The following is a 21,191-nucleotide window of genomic DNA, read 5'->3' as shown; positions in this document are numbered from 1 at the left end:
CTTAAAAAGAGAAGTCAAAAAGGAGGATTTACATGTAATCAAGAATATGCTGTTTCTTGTCCATGAAGATGATTAACACTGGTATAGTTTACCAAAATAGAAATACTATCAACCCTTCTCTGGGAATTTTTATTGTTTTCATTAGAGAAAATTTTCAATAGGAAAAACTTAATTTCTGGATTTAATTTTCTAAATAAATAATACATTCATTAGGGAAAATTTTCAATAAGAAAAACAATTTTTGGATTTAATTTTCTAAATAAATAATACAACATTAGAGAAAATTTTCAATAAGAAAAACTTAATTTTTAGATTTAGCTTTCTAAATAAACAATACATTCACATGATTAGAATTTTTTAGACTATAAAAGGATATTCAGTGAAATTTCTCTCTCTTACCCCATATCCTAGACAATCACTTCCCACTGCATCACATACTTCCCTTCCTCTGCCACTGGCAACCAAGGTTATTTGTTTTTTGTGTATTAATAGATGATAAATAAATGGATAGATAGATTTATACTTTTATATATAAGTACATACTTATATATACATATGTGTGTTATTTTTGTCACTCTTTACACAATTTGGTAGCCTACTATCCACACATGTACTTAAGGATATATATTTTAGAGATTATTTCCACATTAAGACCTTTCTCATTCCTTTTTACAGCCTCCTGGTATTCCACATAATCCATCTATCATCATGTCTTTAAATAGCCTTCTATGTAGATTGTGTCTAATCTTTTGAAATTGTGAACACACTAGCAATAAGCATTGTACATATGTCATTTCTCGCCCATGTAAGTACATCTACAGGACAAATTCCTAGAAATAGAACAACTGGCTCAAAGGGCTTGTACATATTAACTTCAATATCTGTTTACAGACATCCAAGTTGCTTCTGATGCACCTTAAAGCTTCATCATGAACTTACTATGCAAATAATTGTTTACACAATTAGGTTAAAGTATCCAAAGAGCCTATTCATGAAACTAAATAATTATTGAAGAAAATGAACAGAAGCTCTTTCAATTGGAAAGCCAAGCTGCTCACCAGTTGCTTATTCATTTGGTTTGCTAATATTTTATATTATGGTATAACCATATTTTACTAAGTGATGTCTAAAGTAACTCTCTAGTGGAGCATTACCCTCTGTCTCTTCTAGTGACCAGGGTCATGTAACTTATATGCTATAGCAAAGCTTCTGAAAATTTGATGAAAAGGCAAAAAGTAAGACATGTGTGATTTTAATAACTTCAGATTAGCTGTTAAAGCAGGTGGAACTTTTTTTGTTCTACCCTGGGAAATAGAGCTACTTTTGAATAATATTAATTCAGCAGCACCAGTTAAGGCAGTAGAAGCAGTCAGACATATTTTAAAACTTCACAGAAGTCTTTTTATGAATTTGTCAAATCTCTGAACCAAGCATTTCTTTGACTTTTTTCAGGAACCTCAGAAGAGCCTAAAACATTGACAAGAACCCCCGTTGGAGTTTTGACCTGGCTGAATCTAGCGAATAAAATGGATTTCTAGCAGTAGAAACTTTGATGAAAAGTGAAACTCCATGCCTTATGTTCCCGGATAAAGCCTCTATAACCCTGCCCATGACGATGTCCAGGGTGCCCTCTGGTCATTATTTTTCTAGATTTCTATCGCGTTCAGAAAGTTTTTTGACATCTGGTATCCAACTTCCACTCATCCTTCCAAGGTAATTTTTTATGCTGAGTGTCAGAAACTTGCAAGATGTTCTGCCCCTGATGGTTTTCCTGCCAAAGACAAGGCACATCTCCCACAGCGAAGGCACATCTAAAACTTCCTCATCTTGCCAGGCTCTCTGAGCTGCTAAGTGAATTTTCCCCATCAATTTTTTAGACTCTTATCTCAAAAACTACTTGTTCAACAATATTTTACTTGATTATTACACTGGAAAGCCAAAATAGCTAAAAACAAAAAAACACAAACAAGGAGTAGTAAGTAGGGTTAGGTGTCCATGCCATATATAATCCTCTGCGACCTCTGTTTCCCCACTTGTGAATTTATCCAGTTTTGCTGTAATTGCTTACTTGTCTGCCTTCTTGTGTACAAAGATTGTATTTTATGCAAGAAGCCACACCTTAGAGCATGACACGTGATGGGTCTTCAGTAAAGACGTGTTGAATGACTGAGAGAATGTCACTTAACTTTTATGTGCTTCATTTTCCTTAATAAAAGGGTCTGGTTAGACGCAGTACAGCAGTCAACGGGGGTGCCACCTAGGAATCTGGGGATAAGACTGCCCTCTGAGAGTTATTCTATCAAATCAACCCACAATCAGAGCAGAAACACACAAAGTCATCTTCAGAAATGATCCCCAGGCCAAAGCCTGTTAAGTGTTAAAAGTGCTGTGTTATGTGAACCATCAGGCTTCCCCTAAACTGGGGAAGAAGGCCCCCCAACATATGTTGGCAGAGGAATCCACCCCAAGACCTGCCAAACAAGTGTTGACTGTGATTTGACTTCCCAGGTGGTTCTAAGGAGAGAGAACACACGTGTTTACTCAGAAATGTTTCGGGTCGTGTTTCTTTTTCACTGGGATTACTCTTTGTGAATTAATACAGTGGCCCTCTGGTTTTCTAAACCTATTGATGTGAGCGGGATTATACAAGGGATCCTTCTTTGTGTACTACCGTTGCAGGAGGCTGAGCCCACAGGCCTGAAAGGAGGCACAGGATCAGATAAATTCACCTACACCAGGCACCTGTGTGGCTTCGTGGCCCGTGGGCGGCAGCAGCCAAGCAGCCTATCCTGGCAGGGCCCTGCCTCACCCCACAGGTTTCGTATAAAAGGTCGGCAGTGGTTACTGATCCCTGAACTACTGAGATCATTTCCTTGTGACTTCAGCAAAGCGAGTGCGGCTGCCTTGAGGCTTAACGGAGGAAAAGAAAGGTAAGGGTGAAATGAGGTAATAACGGTGTATTCTGAAGTACTTCGAAAAATAGAAAGCTCTAAGGAGTGCAAAACAGAATATTTTTACCAGCATTTTTTTAAGCCCACTCAGGAGGTCTGCTCAGAATTCAGCAGGGCCCGCATATGTGCTCAACAGGAGATGGGTAAGGAGAGCTAGCCTTGGAAATGATGATCTCAGTGTGTCCCTCACCTTCAAACTTTGGGAGATTCAGCCATGAGCCTTCGTGGAGACAGTGGCAACAAATGTCTAAACTGCTACCCACGAAGTACAGTGGGGCCTTGACTTACGAGTGTCCCGACTAACGAGTTTTTTGAGATACCAGCTGTCTCTTGGCCGATTTTTTGCATTGAGTTGACAGAGTAATTTGAGTTAACGAGCTCCTTAACGAGCTCGGTCTCGGAACAAATTAAACTCGTAAGTCAAGGCCCCACTGTACTAGGTTTCCTCATGAGAGCTTCTCAAAAAATGCACGGAACTCAAGTTGATCTTAACAGATGACTGTGATCAAGACAGATGTGGAAATTTTCAGATGGTTAGCAATTCTTATTCAGTTCTCTAATCTGGCTTCAAAAAGCCTTCCAGTCTTAATGATTTATCCTTATTGCTATGCAGAACTTTAATACTGCTATACATCATTCTAACCTTTTTGTCACATAAAAACATTGGCGCTTTTGTGCAAGCCCAAGATAACTAGTAGCCTTTCAGGGCTAATAGAACCAATTATGGTAACTTAAAATAGATTTCCATTATTCCAGGCTCCAACTTCCTACTATGTACAAAGCTTTGTCTGTTATTATTAACAGTGATCTTTAAACTACTCATTTGCTCCAAATCTGGCCAGTGTCAAAATCAAATGAGGATGGAAAAATAAATTACTGCAAAATTATCTAGAATTAACAGCTAAAGAGAAAAAAAATAGCCATTCAACAGACAGCTGCCAATATTCTGAGCCATTGACTCAGTTTCCGGTTCATTCACACTGCAAATATCCTTAATACTCCAAGGAATGAAGCTGATGAAGTGTTTAACCATTTTCCTTTCATTATTTTGAATAGGCGTTATCAAAAGTTATAATTTAGGGGCGGGGAGTATTTAGAAGGTCTTTGTTGTGCAGCCGTTCTTTCAACATAGTCGGCGTAGAGTTGTATTAACTTGATAAATATTTATTGGGCACCTATTATGTGCCCTTATATGCACTATGCTATGAGCTGGGATGTAGTAATGAGTACTATAAGATAGTGACCCCTGACCTCAATGAGTTACCTGGCTCATGGGAGAGACATCAATCTCTCTATATAAAAGCCTAATATGCTAAGTGTCCAACCATTCGACTGTTCAACCAGTCACTATGACACACACTGACCACCAGGGGGCAGATGCTCCAACAGGTAGGTTAAATTGCTGCTGGGGTCTGGCCAATTGGGACTGGGCAAGATGAGCCGGACATACCCTTGAGCCCTCCCACAGTCCCTCCCCAGCCAGCCCCAATGGGCCCTGATCAGCCCCAATCAGCCCTGATGGGGACTGGGTGAGTGGGGCAAGACACGCCCTGGAGCCCTCCTGTGGTCCCTCCCTGGACTCTAAAATATTTCTTCTAATTAATTTCCTTTCAATGCGCTTGAATCTGTGCACTGGGCCTCTAGTCAAATAATAACACAAAAACATCAAATAGCTCTGGCCGAGTGGCTCGGTTGATTGGAAGTCATCCCGTAAACCAAATGGTTTCAGGTTTGATTCCTGATCAGGGCACATACCTAGGCTTTTGATTCAATCCCCTGTCAGAACTCATACTGGAGGCAACTAAACTCTCTCTCTCTCTTTCTCACCCCCCTTCCTCTTTCTCTAAAATCAATAAAAACATATCCTGGGTTAAGGATAAAAATATATTTCAAATAGCAAGAGTAATAATTGCCACAAAGAGAGACTTGTGGTATTATGAGGATGTGTAATAAGGGGACTTGACCTAATTTGGGAGGTCCAATGTGACTTCCCTGAGGAGGTGTCTATTAAACCAGGGTTGGAGTTCACTAGACAAAGGCAGGGTGGGAGGAGGGGAGGTGTGCAGGGAATGGCAAGGGAGGGAGGATGGTTCAGGCAGGGAGCGTCTGTGCAAAGATGGAGCAAATGTTTGTCTGCATATGTTTTATCATCAATTCTTCCATACCTGGCATAAATGACTGTCACATAAAGGCATTAAAATAAATCACCCTATTCTGCCTATAGACTCTTCACACTTATGAAATTCTTCCTGCGCATAGAGTCACCCTCCGCATTTTGATCTATTCTGGAACCAAGCAGATGGCTATAACCTCTACTGTTTTATGAACCCAAATCTGTATTTTAAGAGTCATAAAAATCATAGTTAAGCAAGTAAAAATTGAATTTTCATGTTATCTTGCTTGGTTGCTAGACATCTGGGCCCAGTGATTTATCTTCTCTTCAGCAGGAAATTGAACCTGCTTAATCTTTATTATACTGGCCATAAACATGTTGCAAATGATAATTTTATAGTGCCATTCATTTTGTGTGCGGGTAATACAAATTACTGGGTCACCCACTATTGGCCTGTAGTAATTCTCTCTCTTTTTTCTCTTTTTTTAATTATTCTGTGTCTGCTTTATTTATCTCTCCTTCTATGGTATAAGTGATTATCTTTCACAATAAAGTTCCACTTTCTTTCCTTCATGGTCCCTACATACTCACCCACATTAACTACAAAAAGCATTTCAGCCAGGGCTGAAATGTGACTTTGTGGATGACCCACATAGTCTCGCGCAAGCTTCTATATCAGTGATGGCGAACCTATGACACGCGTGTCAGAAGTGACACGCGAACTCATTTTTTTGGTTGATTTTCCTTTGTTAAATGGCATTTAAATAAATATATAAAATATATAAATAAATAAATATATAAAATAAATATCTATGGTTGCATATATCAAAAAATTTCTATCTGTGACACGGAACCAGAGTTAAGTTAGGGTTTTTCAAAATGCTGACATGCCGAGCTCAAAAGGTTTGCCATCACTGTTCTATATGCTTGTAGAGGAAAGGTCTCACCTCAGTGTCCAGTGTTGAAGAGCATAGAGTTTTTGTCTGTGAGGAACCAGAAGTAAACTCCCCCGTTCGCCATTGCCACCGGGGTGCTAGAAAGTGCATCCATTGGAGTTTGAGCCCTGACTCTGCTAGGACCTGTCTGTGGGTTGGTGACTTAAACTCTCATAGCTTCAATGTCCTCATCAGGAAAAAAGAGTGAGGTTCTTATGAAAGAAAGTAAGTGACGTGTGTGAAAGAACTGTGCATATTGGAAGTATTTACTGAGTTTCTTAAAGTTTCATTGGTTCCCCTTCTCCTAAGGCAGTGGTTCTCAACCTTCCTAATGCCGTGACCCTCTAATACAGTTCCTCATGTTGTGGTGACCCCCAACCATAAAATTATTTTCGTTGCTACTTCATAACTGTAATTTTGCTACTGTTATGAATCGTAATGTAAATATCTGATATGCAGGATGTATTTTCATTGTTACAAACTGAACATACTTAAAGCATAGTTATTAATCACAAAAACAATATGTAATTATATATGTGTTTTCCGATGGTCTTGGGCGACCCCTGTGAAAGGGTCGTTCAACCCCCAAAGGGGTCTCCACCCACAGGTTGAGAACCGCTGTCCTAAGGCAACCAGAATCTCCTTAACTGTGGTGTCGGCTCTGTGAAGGCAGCGACCGTGCTGTAGTACGGCCACTCTGTTGTCAACACTTAACAACGGCCGGTGTGTAGTCGGTGTTCAATGGATTTTAGTTGAACGTTTGTGGGTGAAGAATTTCAGGTTTAAAAACTTCAGCACGTTTTATGGACATAGAAGGGGGAGATGAAATGACCCCCCTAAGGGACCCACACAGCAGGAATAAGTGGAGCTTGAATCCCAGAAACCTGGGGTTGTGGAGATGTATTGGCTGTCCAGCATGTGGATAGCTCACGGGGACTCTCAGGGGTACAGGGAGCCAGAAGGGCAGATATTCCCACTCTCAGTCTTCTGGCCTACCCTCCATCAATCAGCTACTCCACCTCAGGGCTGGCAATCCTGGCAGAGATGCAAAACTGCCAGGTGGTATAAGGCTAGCTTTGGCAGCTCAGAGGCAATGTCCACTGGTGGGGACACCAGCCAAGGTATTCTCACTAAACCATTCCTGTGGTATGAGTTTGGATGCATTTTTAGCTGTCTGGCCTCTCTTAACTCCTCTTTATTTTCCAATCTCAGATTCCCTAACCTCCCGGCTGCTTCTGTGGATTCCATATTGGTTTTCTAATCAATTTCCTTTCTGCCAAGTCAGCCAAGTTGGTGTCTATTGATTGCATCCAGTGATCTGGGTCCTAGTCTATGGCCTCTGCCCCTGGCCTTGGTTTCCCAACAGGATCTACTCATTAAGCATTGTGTCTAGGGATATATTCCAAAGCTGTTTTTGTGTTAATTCTCAAAATATCAAATGGTCAGTGTTTTCACGATTCTTTCATGTCCTTAGCAATTCTATAAAGTGTGTTACACATTCTTTAATGAAGTAGAATTATGCTGCCTCTGATCACTCTTTGTCTCTTTGTTTGTTTCACCTTTCCCAATGCCCAAGCTTCATTTCTTGTTCATCTGCTCTTTTGACTCTAGACACATTCCCCCTTAGCGTTTGTGTGATTTAATAAGTTTTTATTGTCCATGAACGACATGCCAGATATTATGCTAGGGACAAGGATCCAAAGGTGAATAAGATAAGAATCATCTGTGTGAAGATAATAGTCGAAAGAATAAAATGTAAAATAGATTAATGCCAGGAGAGGCAACATATGCCACCGTGCTTCTCAAAGCAAGGACGAAAATACAAGGGACATAGGAAAGCCTGAGACTTGATTCTCTGTGACATCTTTTCTACAGCAAAGCAACTCATTTATCCCATCAGAGTTTGCTGGGCCCCACTGCGCGCCAGGCACTGTGTGGGTCAGGGTCTGGGTAAGCTCTCCTGGTTCTCCTTGTCTTTCTGAGGGTGTGAGCCTATCTATACTCTGTGTGTACATGTATAACAATACTTACTCATGAACAACTGAGAGACACTGCAGGATGTACAGCCGCAGTGGACAGCAAGAGGCTCTGCTGAAGTGACTGCAGTCACTGCTCTCTTTGAACTACATTTTTTTAAAGCTCGTATTACTGCTTCTCCAGAGAACCAGGCCGGCACATTTTTTTTTCCTACTGCTGCCTATAATCCATCATTCCAAAGAGAGGCCTTAAAAACAGCGCTCGAGGGAGACATGATTTCCTTTCCATTTCTCTCTCAGAAAGAGCAGCTTAGAATGGGAGGAGGAAAAATTGCATTTAGGTTAAAGCAATATAAATAACAGGAAAGAATCTGCTTCTTCTCCCTTTTAAGAAGCTAAGCCTCAAAAGGACTCTTCATTTTAAAACAGGCCACCATCCCTTGGCCTGCTCTAAACATTAATATTATATACCCGGTAATAAAGCCAGAGGATTTTTAGTGAGAGCTGTTAAAGGGAAAGGGTGGCTGAAGCAGGTTTCTCTGGTGAATGAAAATCACGGGCTCATAAACACAGCGTGTGGTTAGTTCTGTGGTTAGCCAGAACTTTAAATGTGTGATTCTCCCTATTGTCTGTGTTGAGAGGACAACTATCAACTTTTCTTGGTTGCAGTGCTCAAAATTTCAACTTGAAAAGAGAAAGGATTGGGAGTCCCTAGGCCTAGAGCAAGCAAAAGCCCTATAGAGCCAGGCTAAAACATTCGTAGTGTATGGATGTCAGGTGTGTATGCTGGATTAGAGGGGACACCAGGAGAAATGCCATTTTCTCTCTTTAAAAGTTAATTTTGTTTTTAGAAACAGCCCTGTGACTTTTATTTCATTAACCAAACAAAATTGTCACTGACCATCCAAAATTTCCATCAGCTTCCCCCACTGTTAGCTAGTATCCAGTGACTATTTAGCTAATGCTTATTTTTAGCCATCTATCCTATCTAATAATAGACAAACATCCTATCTAATAAAAGAGAAACATGGTAATTGGCGTACAACCGCTACACTTCCCATTGGCTAATCAGGGCGATATGCAAATTAACTGCCAGCCAAGATGGCGGCCGGCAGCCAGGCAGCTTGAAACTAACATGAGGCTTGCTTGCTTCAGTTACGGAGGACTCCAACGTTCCCCACCTGCCGCTGCAGGCCTCTGACCTGCAAGCAACTATGTAACAAACAAAACCCCAGAAACCTGCCGGGCTTCAGCCAGCAGGATCGCAACATTGTAGGCAAAGGCCAGAAACCTACTTTCAGCAGCGGAGGCCTAAGAGCTGGAGCCAAGCCTCAAAGCTAAAGCTGGCCCAGAATAAAAAAAAGAAAAAGAAAAAAAGGAGCAGTTGGGAGCTTCAGTCACCCCCAGCCTGAAAACAGCCCTCAGCTCCTCACCCAGACTGGCCAGGCACCCCAGTGGGGACCCCCACCCTGAAGGGTGTGTGACCAGCTGCAAAGAGCCATCATCCCCTCACCCAGGCTGGCCAGGCACCCCAGTGGGGACCCCCACCCTGATCCAGGACACCCTTCAGGGCAAACCAGCTGGCACCCACCCGTGCACCAGGACTCTACCCTATATAGTAAAAGGGTAATATGCCTCCCAGCACCAGGATCAGCAGAGCCGCGAGGCCTCCCAGCACCGGGATCAGCGTGACAGGGGGCAGTGCCCAAACCCCCTGATCGCCCTGCGGCTCTGTGTGTGACAGGGTGTGGCACCCCAACCCCCCCCCCCCGCACGGGCCCTGCTCTGTGTGTGATAGGGTAGAGCCAAAACCACCCCATCGGCCCTGCCCTGAGTGTGAGAGTGGCAGCACCCCAACCCTCTGATCGGCCCTGCTCTGTGGGTGACAGGGGTCAGCGCCCCAACCCCCTGATGGGCCCTGCTCTGTGCGTGACAGGGGGCAGCGCCCCAACCCCCTGATGGGCCCTGCTCTGTGCGTGACAGGGGGTGGCGCCGCAACCTCCCCATCAACCTGCCTTGAGTGTGACAGGGGATGGTGCCCCAACCCCCTAATCGGCCCTACCCTGAGCATGACTGAGGGTGGAATCACAACCTCCCGATCGCCCTGCTCTGTGTATGACATGGGGCAGCGCCCCAACTCCCCAATCGGCCCTGCTCTGAGCCCGACCAGGGGCTGCACCTAGGGATTGGGCCTGCCCTCTGCCACCCGGGAGCAGGCCTAAGCCAGCAGGTCGTTATCTCCAGAGGGGTCCCAGACTGCGAGAGGGCACAGGCCGGGCTGAGGGACCCCCCTACCCTCCGAGTGCACAAATTTTTGTGCACCGGGCCTCTAGTGGTAAATAACCATAACTTCGCTACCCTTCCCATTGGGTAATCAGGGTGATATGCAAATTAACTGCCAACTAAGATGGCAGTTACTTTGCATACTCACAATGATGGGAGGCGAAAGGGGAAGGATGGAAGACAGTGATCAGAAACACAGGCGCAGGCAAGAGCCAGGGAGCAGGGCCCTGGAGGCCACCTTTGCCCTGCCACCAGCAGGTGATCGGAGAAGCCAGGGTAGGGAAGCGGAAACAGACAGCAACGGAGACTGCAGAAGCTGGATGCAGGGGGAGGGAAGCGGCCGCCCCCATTGTCCCCGGCCACAGCTTCCCTGCCCCGCACCCGGCTTCTGCAATCAGTGACCGCAGAAGCCGGGTGCAGGGGCAATCGCAGAAGCCGGGTGCAGCGGGGGGGGGCGATCGCAGAAGCCTGGTGCGGGTCAGGGAAGCGTCAGCTGCCAGTGTCCCTGGCCACAGCTTCTCTGCCCCACACCCAGCTTCTGAGATAGGTGACCACAGAAGCCAGGTGCGTGGGCAGGGAAGCAGCCTCCGCCAGTGCCCCAGCCATGGCTTCCCTGCCCCTCACCTGGCTTCTGCAATCGGTGACCCCGGAAGCCGGGTGCAGGGGCGATCACAGAAGCCAGGTGCGTGGGCAGGGAAGCAGCCTCCGCCAGCTTCCCCGGCTGCGGCTTCCCTGCCCCGCACCTGGCTTCTGCAATTGGTGATGCCTATGTTTGCATGACACTTAACTGACTACCCTCCCTGGAAGCACAGAAGAAGAAGAAGCCCCCAGAAGAAGAAGCCGCCCACCTTTGGTCCAGGCACCAGCACCTGGGGCTGGCTGCAGCCCAGGAGATGGACAAGCTACCGGCCAGAGGTCCCACGCTGCAGCCACCCGGAGAAGCTACCAGCCCTGTGGTCAGGGAAACAGGTTCCCTCTTCTCCTACTGTAGTCATTACTTCAATATTCCCCTTCTGAATTTCTCTCCTGTGCTGCAACCCAACTCCACTTTTCATCGGAAGGATACGGAACAGAGAGAGCAGTGTTAAAAGCTGACATTTTTAAGCCGGTAAGGTTGGTACTTAAACATATACATGGAAAACTAGAGTCCTTAAGGTAACAAAGGCTACAAAGGACAGGGACAGCGCATGACCTATTATATCCAGCAATCCATACGGGGACTGAAAACTTTGCAATGATGACAATTACTGAAGATATGAATCAACTAAAATAGTTGACAGGGACAATTCTTCCATCTTTGAAAATATCTACATCAAATCTGTTTAAATAGATTTTCATCTGCATAATATAACACATTCTGACAAGACTACCACCACCAACAATGTGGTCAGTGTTGTGCCGTAAAATGTTTAATAACTGAGGAACCCCCCCCCCTCGAGTGCACAAATTTTGTGCACTGGATGACTAGTATATATATAAAAGGCTAAGCAACCAGCCGACCAGCCAACTGGCCAACCAGCAGGTAGCTATGATGAGCACTGACCACCAGGGGGCAGACGCTCAACACAGGAGCTGCCAAGAGACAGCAACTTGGCAGAGTGCCCTCTTGCACTCTGGGACCCCTCGGGGGATGTCGGACTGCCGGTTTCAGCCCGATCCCCACAGGCCAGGCCGAGGGACCCCACCTGCCAAAGGGACCCCCTCACTCTGCAGATGCACTTCGAGCCCCGGCGCACCACCCCAGGTGCGGCTGGTCAGGGAGGGACCATCGGAGGTTGGCTCCAGGGCGTGTCCAGCCCATCTCACCCAGTCCCACCCCACTAGCCACCTTCTAATTAATTTTCTTTCAATGTGCACGAATCCATGCACTGGGCCTCTAGTAGTTTAATAATTTTACTCCGAAGGCTGAGATTAGAAAATATGTATATATTTTTAGGGTGAGCTCTTTTGGCCCAGTTGACGTGGCTCAGTGGTTGAGCATCAAATTATGAACCAGGAGGTCATGATTTGATTCCCGGTCAGGGCACATGCTCAGGTTGCGAGCTCGATCTCCAGTGTGTGGATGTGCAGGAGGCAGTCGGTCAGTGATTCTCTCTCATCATTGATAATTCTATTTCTCTCTCCCTCTCCCTTCCTCTCTGAAATCAGTAAAGTATTTAATTAATTAATTAAAATGAAAGTGAGCTTTTTAGGTGCACCCAATCCAATTTTTCCTCAAGCTAGAGGGCGGAGTACCTGCTAACATAAATAGCTAAGACAAGCTCAGGAACATAGTCCCCAGTGAAATGCTGTGCAAATCTCCACGTGGCTACAGATGCAGCTGCAGGCCCCCACTTTTTTTCAGGCCCAGGATTTGTTCAATTTCCTTTCAGTTTTGAAAATGGTTTACACACCAGACATGAAGTTTCCTTATGTAACTTCTCACAAAGCACGAAGAGGTCTGCTCACTGGCTGTGCACGAAGAGATATAGTTATATAACTCGTAATTCTGTGGTTTTCAGGAACGCAAGTATATTATTTCTCCCTGACGAAGAAGAGGCCTTTGCCCCTGTCATAGTCTGCCGCTTTCTTTTTAATATGACTTGACAGCTTGAATTCAGAAGGAAGCTTCCCAGTTTGAAGAAGGGGATGGAACTCCAGTGTCTGTGCTAACAGCCCCCTTGCTGCTCTAATGAGGATTCCCTTACTGCATTTCTATTTCTCGGGAGAGGACAGGGTACTTTTTAATTGGGGCTATTAGAAGCTCTCTGCACAATGACACCCTCCACTACATAAAGGCTCCAGCAAGAGCCAGGCCCACTCTGCAATTACTTCTTGCAGTTCTGAGAAATAATGGTATCTTGTCTCATTTAAAAATAAATCTGAGACGTATTCCTGATTGCTTTTTCTCCTCTGCCTACCCACATGAATTTCTTCTTGCCAACTGAGCAAACTTGCCATTATTTAAGGAGGTGGTTCTGATTGTGACTGTCCCCTGATAATAAGACATATTAAACTAGATATCATGTGCCCATGGTTCCTTTCTTCCAGACACAAGGCTAATTTAAACAAGCTCAGATCTCGTGATCTTGAGTTAATATCGAAAGAGTGAAGTTTTGGAATTTGCTGAGCAGTGTTCTGTTTGCATGTCACAGAGCTCACCTGAAATTACCCGCATTTCCAATGTTCGGAGTTTCTCAGAATCACTTCTCAAGAGAACAGATGAAGGTTTGTATTTATGACCTATTCCAAGAAAAGAAATGAAATATTTAGATGGTAACCAAGCACATTCTTAAAATATATTCCCCATGTTGAGTCCAAGGATTACCAAGGAAATGGGCCATTCACAACAGGGCCTGGAATGGCAAGACATAAAGAGCTTTTCCTTAAGTTGTTTTTCATGAACAAATACAAGTTCTTTCTAAAACCAGTGGCTTCTCCACTGCCATAAATGCCATATGCCATCTCTCTGATGAAAAGCCCAGCTCTTGTGTATAGAATGTTATCTTATTTATGTTATTATATATACATAGATATCATGTACAGAATATTTTATTATTTGATGTTTAATATCCTAAATGATGTGACTTTTTATTACTGTATATGCTTGGATTTATAAAGCAAGACTTTGAAAGTTATTAAGCCTGTCATGTGGCTCAATGCTCATAAGAACTCAATGTCAATCCCCACTATTTGTCTCTTTCTAGACCCATTTTCTTTCTGGTTTCTATCTCTCTTTCTTAGTATGTTACTATATGGAAAAAATAGATTTAAAAAACTCAAAACTAAGCACTATTTACAATAATATACATTTATTTAAAATAACATAATTTTCAAAACTAGAAAGACCCGGAGTCTTAATGCTGACATTTTATTAGTTGTATAACTCTGGACAGAATACTTACCTCCCTGAGGCTCAGGGTTGTTGTTGTTGTTGTTGTTTTTAATAAAAATAATAGCACATACCCTGTTTTCATGCTTTGAGAATCTAGTAAAAATCTTGTGAGAATGCTATTCTACAAATATACAATATTATGATCATTAACCAATGCATTAGGGGTCTTATATATAAGGTATCAATGACAAGACTTGATATGAAAGTGCTCTCAGAAACGTCTGCAACAAATACTTAGTCAAAAGAATTAATGGCACTTGCACTCAATCCTAGAAGTATCCATTTGTTTGGCTACTGAAATGACTAACAGCCTTGCCTGGTAAAGAACATAAGAGCCTTGGGAAATAATACAAGCAGCACAATACTACTCTTGTTTATTGAGCATTGCCATGCTAGACATTGTGTTAAATTTCTTATGTAATCTCTTTCATTCAATGCTTACTTCAACCCTGTATGGTAATGGTGACTAGCCTTGTTTTACAGAGGGAAAAAGGAACACTCAGATACAGTAAGCAACTTGCTCAAAGTCACATAACTAGTGAGTGGTAGTACTAGGATTCTAATGTATCCACCTACCTCCAAAGACTAGTCTCACACTGACACATTTTTCTCTTGTCTTTAAGAGACCACTGCTTTCGATCAGGCCTGACATTCAGCCAGTATATTCATGGGCACGCACTCATAGAGCCAGTATATGAATGGATATATGCATGGGTACACACCAGTAGGGCTATGGCAATAATTAACATTCAGTGTCCACCCTGATGGGTGACCATCTTATTAGTTATTAAATATTTTAATATCATCCCTAGTGTCTTGATTTCCAGTTCCACATTTTAGCTCAGCCCAGCCAAAAATCTACTGACACACTCACACTCATTAAAGATTGGCTCCCCCTCCCACTCATCACCTTAACTTAGATCTCCAATGATAACATTCTTTATCACCACTCCCTACTGAATCGCCAGTTACACACAGTAGGTGCTCAGTAACTGGTAAATTGAACTAAAAAGAAAAACAAAACTATAGGTAAGATTAGGAGTTCCTTGAAACTAAATGGATTATCCCAAATGATGGATTTATTTCTCAATACTTACTCTGCCACTTCTGCACTCGCCTATGGACTTCAAGTATTTTGTGGATAATGAGGATGAGCAAAAATATAAAAACTAATATTACTAACACATACCAAGTGATCTTCATGGAACAAGAGAAATCTGCAAAGAAAAAAATACTATAAAAAATACAATAAAAGGACACAATAAGCAAGAGGCTATGTGGGGGTGCATCTGGGTTCTATTATGTATTCTGCCCATCACTAAAAAGCTAAATAGCACATAGCATCACTTTATGGGTCATTTGCTCTCCTGAATTCTTCCCTGATGTATGAGGAAACTTGATCAGGTGGCTTCCAGAGATCCATTTAGTTCCGAAATCCTAGGGTTAATTTCTTACAGGTTACGCTAGTGTTAGTTTCACTATCATTTCTATCACTAGGTTAAGACCAGGACATAGCCAAGCAGCCAAAAATTATATCCTGAAATCAACAAATCAAGCATTGAGTATGAGGAGGATGAGGAAGAAAGGTAACGACAGACAAAGAGAAAGGGCTGGGCTGAGGCATAGGAGGTGAAAGCAGCCAGGGCAGATGAATAATCAGATTCCCCTTTTCACAGGGATCTCAAGGCGATGATCAGCTCAAGTGCGTGCATTAGTTAAACATGCAGTTATCCCAGCCTAAACTGAATGAAGATACAGGTAAACACTTGGTCATTCAAATGACAGTGAAGCCACACGAGGAGGACGGTCACCATCCAGCAATAGTTTAGCACGATCTCCTTTGACGCACTGAGACACACTGGCCAGCCGACACAGGAATCAGTGACTTAAACGGAGGCAACCTCATCATGTCCAAGACACAACTGTCTACTGACTTTCTAAGCCATCCTCTGGACCCTCTTCCTTGCACACAAAACACAGCTAGTACTTATTCAACTTAGCAAGATATATAACTGGCATATACCCTTGGATGCCTGCCCTTGTGGTGCTCATGATCTGGGTATCCCTTTCACAGAACCCCCCTCCATGGGCAGGTGTACATTACATAAGCAGTCAACATGTATTTAGAGAAGAAGCTGGATGAAGAAAAGTCATAGTTGACTGGGATGACATAGCACTCTGCCTCCCCAATATCATTCCATGATAGTGAGCTGCCAAACTTGCATTTCTCACTCGGCAAGGTAAAAGTATGTAGTCAGCCCAGCCGGCCTGGCTCAGTGGTTGAGCGTCGACCTATGAACCAGGAGGTCATGGTTTGATTCCTAGTCAGGACACCTGCCCAGGTTGTGGGCTTGATACCCAGTAGGGGGCATGCAGAAGGCAGCCAATCAATGATTCTCTATCACTGATGTTTCTATATCTCTCTCTCCCTCTCCCTTCCTCTCTTTAAAAAAAAAAGGAATAGCAGATTGTCAGTGCCAGCAAAAGCCAAGATGGGTCCAACCACCAAGGTGTCACTGGATAGTGGTCAAGCCAAAAAAAAACACCATGCATTCACCAGAGTTATATTGCAAGAGCAGAATATGCACAGTTGAGGCCAAGCCAGCCAGCCCACCCACCAGTATGAACATAGCATCAGTGTGAATACAGAGGAATGTGTTTCCCCACATCCTATGCCGCACACCTTCCCTGCATCCCTGCAGCCACCTGGGAGAGAGCCAAGGGGAAACGAACAAGAATCTGAAAAAAATCTAAAGAGACGGTTTAAATTATTGTTTCAGAGTAAATTTACCAAATTGGACTAAATTTCGTTTCATTCCCTGGTGGATAGGGCTTTTAAAGAAGATCACATTAGTCTTTGCACAGCAGAGTAAAATACGAATAATTTTTTAATCTTCTACACATGGCAAAATGGATATAGTTTTTCCAGAATATAAAACTACCTATGTATGCACCCCTATAATCTTTCTGAATTGTGGACCCCCCCAAAAATTAACTATCATTTCACTCTGACTAGATTTGTGGATTTTTCCGTTAACACAAAAATAAATCCTCTTAAAATCATAATAGAAATGCTTATTTTTCCTTTATGTTTTAAAACATCAAGTAATTAAATGGATATATAAATGTACATTGAAATAAAAGTTTTAAAATCTATAATCCAAACCTCTTTATCTTTCAGATTTTATCATAGTCACCTTTCCTATGCAGCCTTTCCAAAACTTACCTTCCAACCTCACACCTGAACCAGAAGAACGGACTTTCTCATGCCCTCTCCCATGCCACCCCCACCCCACCACACACACACACACACACACACACACCTGGAAATACGCACTAACTGCAGAAGCTGTAGGGTCCTGGGCAAACTCACTCACAGGAGAAAGTTCTCTGAAGTCATGTATTTTATTTTCAAAATTCATACATAGTATATTTGTGTTTGCTTTAAAACAAATATAAGATTTTTTAAATAGTTGCCTCAAAAATAACTAACGTTTTAGAAAATCATCCTAAAATCACCTGAAAGGCTCCCAGGCATCTGGAACATCCAAAAGCACAGAAGATTGCTCTAGCAGAGCACCTGTCACACTGAATGACCTCCTTGATTGCTTTGCATTCATCTCTCTTTGTGTCCCCAATGCCTGGAACACTGCTTGGCATACAGCAGGCACTCATTAAATGGTTAGATCATAAAATGCCCTTCAAGAGTAGGTTTTGTGGCTAAGTGAGGGCACAATGCTTAGTAAAAGGATCAATTGTGGTCAATCAGAAGAGGATGGGTAGGAAGTTAATCAGCAATAAGCAGATCTAAGATATACGTAAGTTTTGTCTTTGGGCCCCTACATTCCCCCAACTCCTCCAGGGAACCAAAGTGCTTAATCTTTATCCTGCCTATCTTCTTGGCTTCACATCAAAAATCCTATTTAGCTATGGTAAGGGGGAGAGATCAACCAAAGGACTGGTATGCATGCATAGAAGCCTAACCAATGGACACAGACACCAGGGGGTGAGGGCATGGGGGGGGGGGTAAGGACACACATGTAATACCTTAATCAATAAAGAGAAAGAATCCCATTTAATGCAGACCTGGTTCACAGCTCTAAGAGGAAATGTTAAATCAATTCAAAGTAAGATGTTAATAGATATCACAATATACATGGATATTTACATTTTAAAATAAACCTCACCCTTTCATACCCAAGTGAGGTAGTATTACTTCAAGCACAGCTAATAGGCATGTATAACATCTTTTCTAGGGCAGAGGGTCTTTCTAGTGACCCTCAGTCACCACCCACAGATGCTCCTTCTGCCTCCAGGTAGGGTTGGGCCCCATAAAGAGCACATTTTCAAAAAAGAAAAAGAAAAAAAACAGATAAAAGGGCTAACACTTTTCTCGCCATATTATTTCATCAATAAAATCCTTCTTCAATGATTTTACTTTCAGTGAAGTTAATGTGATAGCCCTTATATCATTTCTCTTTTCCCTCTAATTTCCTTTAAGACTTACTTTTTACATCCATTTCTAGGTGCAAAGAAATGTGCACACAATTATTCGAGTGATTCATAATTCCACAAGGATGGTCTATAGACTTTTCCTCGGTTGGCTCTTCCCCCATCATTGCTGAGCTTCTGGTGCCTGTTTGTAGATGACAGGTAAAGTTATATTCCTCCGAGCGGTCAACTGCAGGAGCTACAGTGAAGTTAAAATGCCGACACGGTGAAAGATCATTTGCCTTCACTTCCATGGACCCTCTCATGATAAGAACTAGAAAGAGATTAGAAAAATGGTATTCACAAAATAGTAATACCTAGTAAGAAAACAATTTAAAACTAAATCTATCTCTCTCTAGATAGATAGATAGATAGATAGATAGATAGATAGATAGATAGATATAGATATAGATATAGATGATATAGATATAGATAGATATAGATATAGATATAGATATAGATATAGATATAGATATAGATATAGATATAGATATAGGTGATATAGATATAGATATAGATATAGATATAGATATAGATATAGATATAGATATAGATATAGATATAGATATAGGTGATATAGATATAGATATAGATATAGATATAGATATAGATATAGATATAGATATAGATATAGATATAGATATAGATATAGATATAGATATAGATATAGATGATATAGATATAGATATAGATATAGATATAGATATAGATATAGATATAGATATAGATATAGATATAGATATAGATATAGATGATATAGATATAGATATAGATATAGATATAGATATAGATATAGATATAGATATAGATATAGATATAGATATAGATATAGATATAGATATAGATATAGATGATATAGATATAGATATAGATATAGATATAGATATAGATATAGATATAGATATAGATATAGATATAGATATATAGAGATATATATAAAAGTAGAAACAAGAAGTTACCTGCACTAAATTTTTTAAGATTGTGAAACCCAAGGGACAAGTAAGATTGAAACAGAATCGGAGCACCTCAAAGAAAACACAGATATTTCTCTGACAACTTGTGGAACAGATTTTATTTTTCAAAATTGTCACGACAATATTTCTCATTCCACATTACACTAGTTTGCTAGGGCTGCATCACAAAGCACCATAAACTGGGTGACTTAAGCAACAGAAATTTATTGTCTCACAGTTTTAGAGGCTAGGCTTTCAAGATTAAGGTGTTGGCCAAATTGCTTCTTTCTGAGGGCTATCTGGGTAAGATCTGCGCCAGGCCCCTCTCCAGGCTTCTGGGGTTGCTGGCAATCTTGGCATTGCGTGGCTTGTGGAAGCATCACCCCAACCTCTGCCTTTATTTTCACATGGCGCTCCATCTGTGTGCTTGTCTGTGTCCACATTTCCCCGTTTTGTAAGGACACCAGTCATATTGGACCCTAACCCATCCTGTTGACCTCATCTTAACGAATTACATCTGCAACAACCCTATTTTCAGATATCACATTCTGAGATACTGAGGGATAAGACTTCAACATAATTCAACCCGTAACATACATGTTAACTTAAAATTTTGCCACTGCATCATAAATAGGTAGAGTCTAATACCTTTCACCTTGAATTTGGGTGGGAGGGTTTGTGATAAGTGTAATCTACCAAATTCAGAAAAAGAGACCCTTCATGGTGGAGCCAGAAAAGGGGAAGCAATATCTACCTTGCTCCCTGGAACATAATACTGGGGCCTTGAACAACTATGTACCAGTTCAACAACTCAAAGTGATCATGCTGTGAGGAAGCCCAAAGTAGCCCACATGGAAAGACCACACAGAAAATTCTGAGAAAAAAACCCTGGAGAGAAATGCCCACCTGTCTCTAGCTGCTCAGCCCCTCTGCTTTAGCTTGCCACTGTCTTACCCAACAGTATGAAAAGCTCCCAGCCAGAAATGCCCAGTTATGCCCATTCTGAATCCCTGGCCCACCAAGAAGAAGAAGAGGAAGAAGAAGAAGAAGAAAAAGAAGAAGGAGGAGGAGGAGGAGGAGGAGGAGGAGGAGGAGGAGGAAGAGGAGAAAGAAAAGGAGGGAAGGAAGGAAGGAAGGAAGGAAGGAAGGAAGGAAGGAAGGAAGGAAGGAAATGATTGCTGTTTTTTCAAGCCACTGAGTTTTGGGGTGATTTATTACACAGCTATAGCAACTAAGAGAACTTATCAATGCACTGTTTTCACTTTCTTTTTTTTTATTTTTATATCCTTCCAAGCCAGAGGGCCTCACTTTCTTTTAATAAATTGATTTGAACATAACTATTTTAGAATAGTTTTAGACTTACAGAAAAGTTGTGGAGACAATGCATGGAGTTCATATATACTCCATACCAACTTTCCCCTATTATTAACATTTTACATTCACAGGAACATTTGTCACAATTATTGAGCCAATATTGATACATTATTATTGACTAAAGTCCATACTTTATTCAGGGTTCCTTGTTTTTGACCCGATGTCCGTATTTTTCACTCCAGGATTCCATTCAGGGTACCTATTCACATTTCCTCATTACATCTCCTTAGGCTCCTCTTGA

General features: G+C 42.2%; 1 protein-coding gene across 1 annotated transcript in view; it reads right to left on the bottom strand.

Moving 5' to 3' along the window:
- Nucleotides 1-21,191, bottom strand: part of TMEM156 (transmembrane protein 156) — a 40,014-nt gene that overhangs the window by 5,381 nt on the left and 13,442 nt on the right. Inside the window, exons 3-5 of the mRNA XM_059673284.1 lie at nt 18,640-18,897; nt 15,230-15,349; nt 13,400-13,480 (exon numbers count right to left, since the gene is read on the bottom strand). Of these exons, the coding sequence (XP_059529267.1) occupies nt 13,400-13,480; nt 15,230-15,349; nt 18,640-18,897 (459 nt within the window). The remainder of the gene's footprint in view (nt 1-13,399; nt 13,481-15,229; nt 15,350-18,639; nt 18,898-21,191) is intronic.

This window comes from Myotis daubentonii, chromosome 1 (assembly GCF_963259705.1).
Source record: "Myotis daubentonii chromosome 1, mMyoDau2.1, whole genome shotgun sequence".
Taxonomy (NCBI): domain Eukaryota; kingdom Metazoa; phylum Chordata; class Mammalia; order Chiroptera; family Vespertilionidae; genus Myotis; species Myotis daubentonii.
This window is presented reverse-complemented; position numbering and strand designations above follow the sequence as displayed.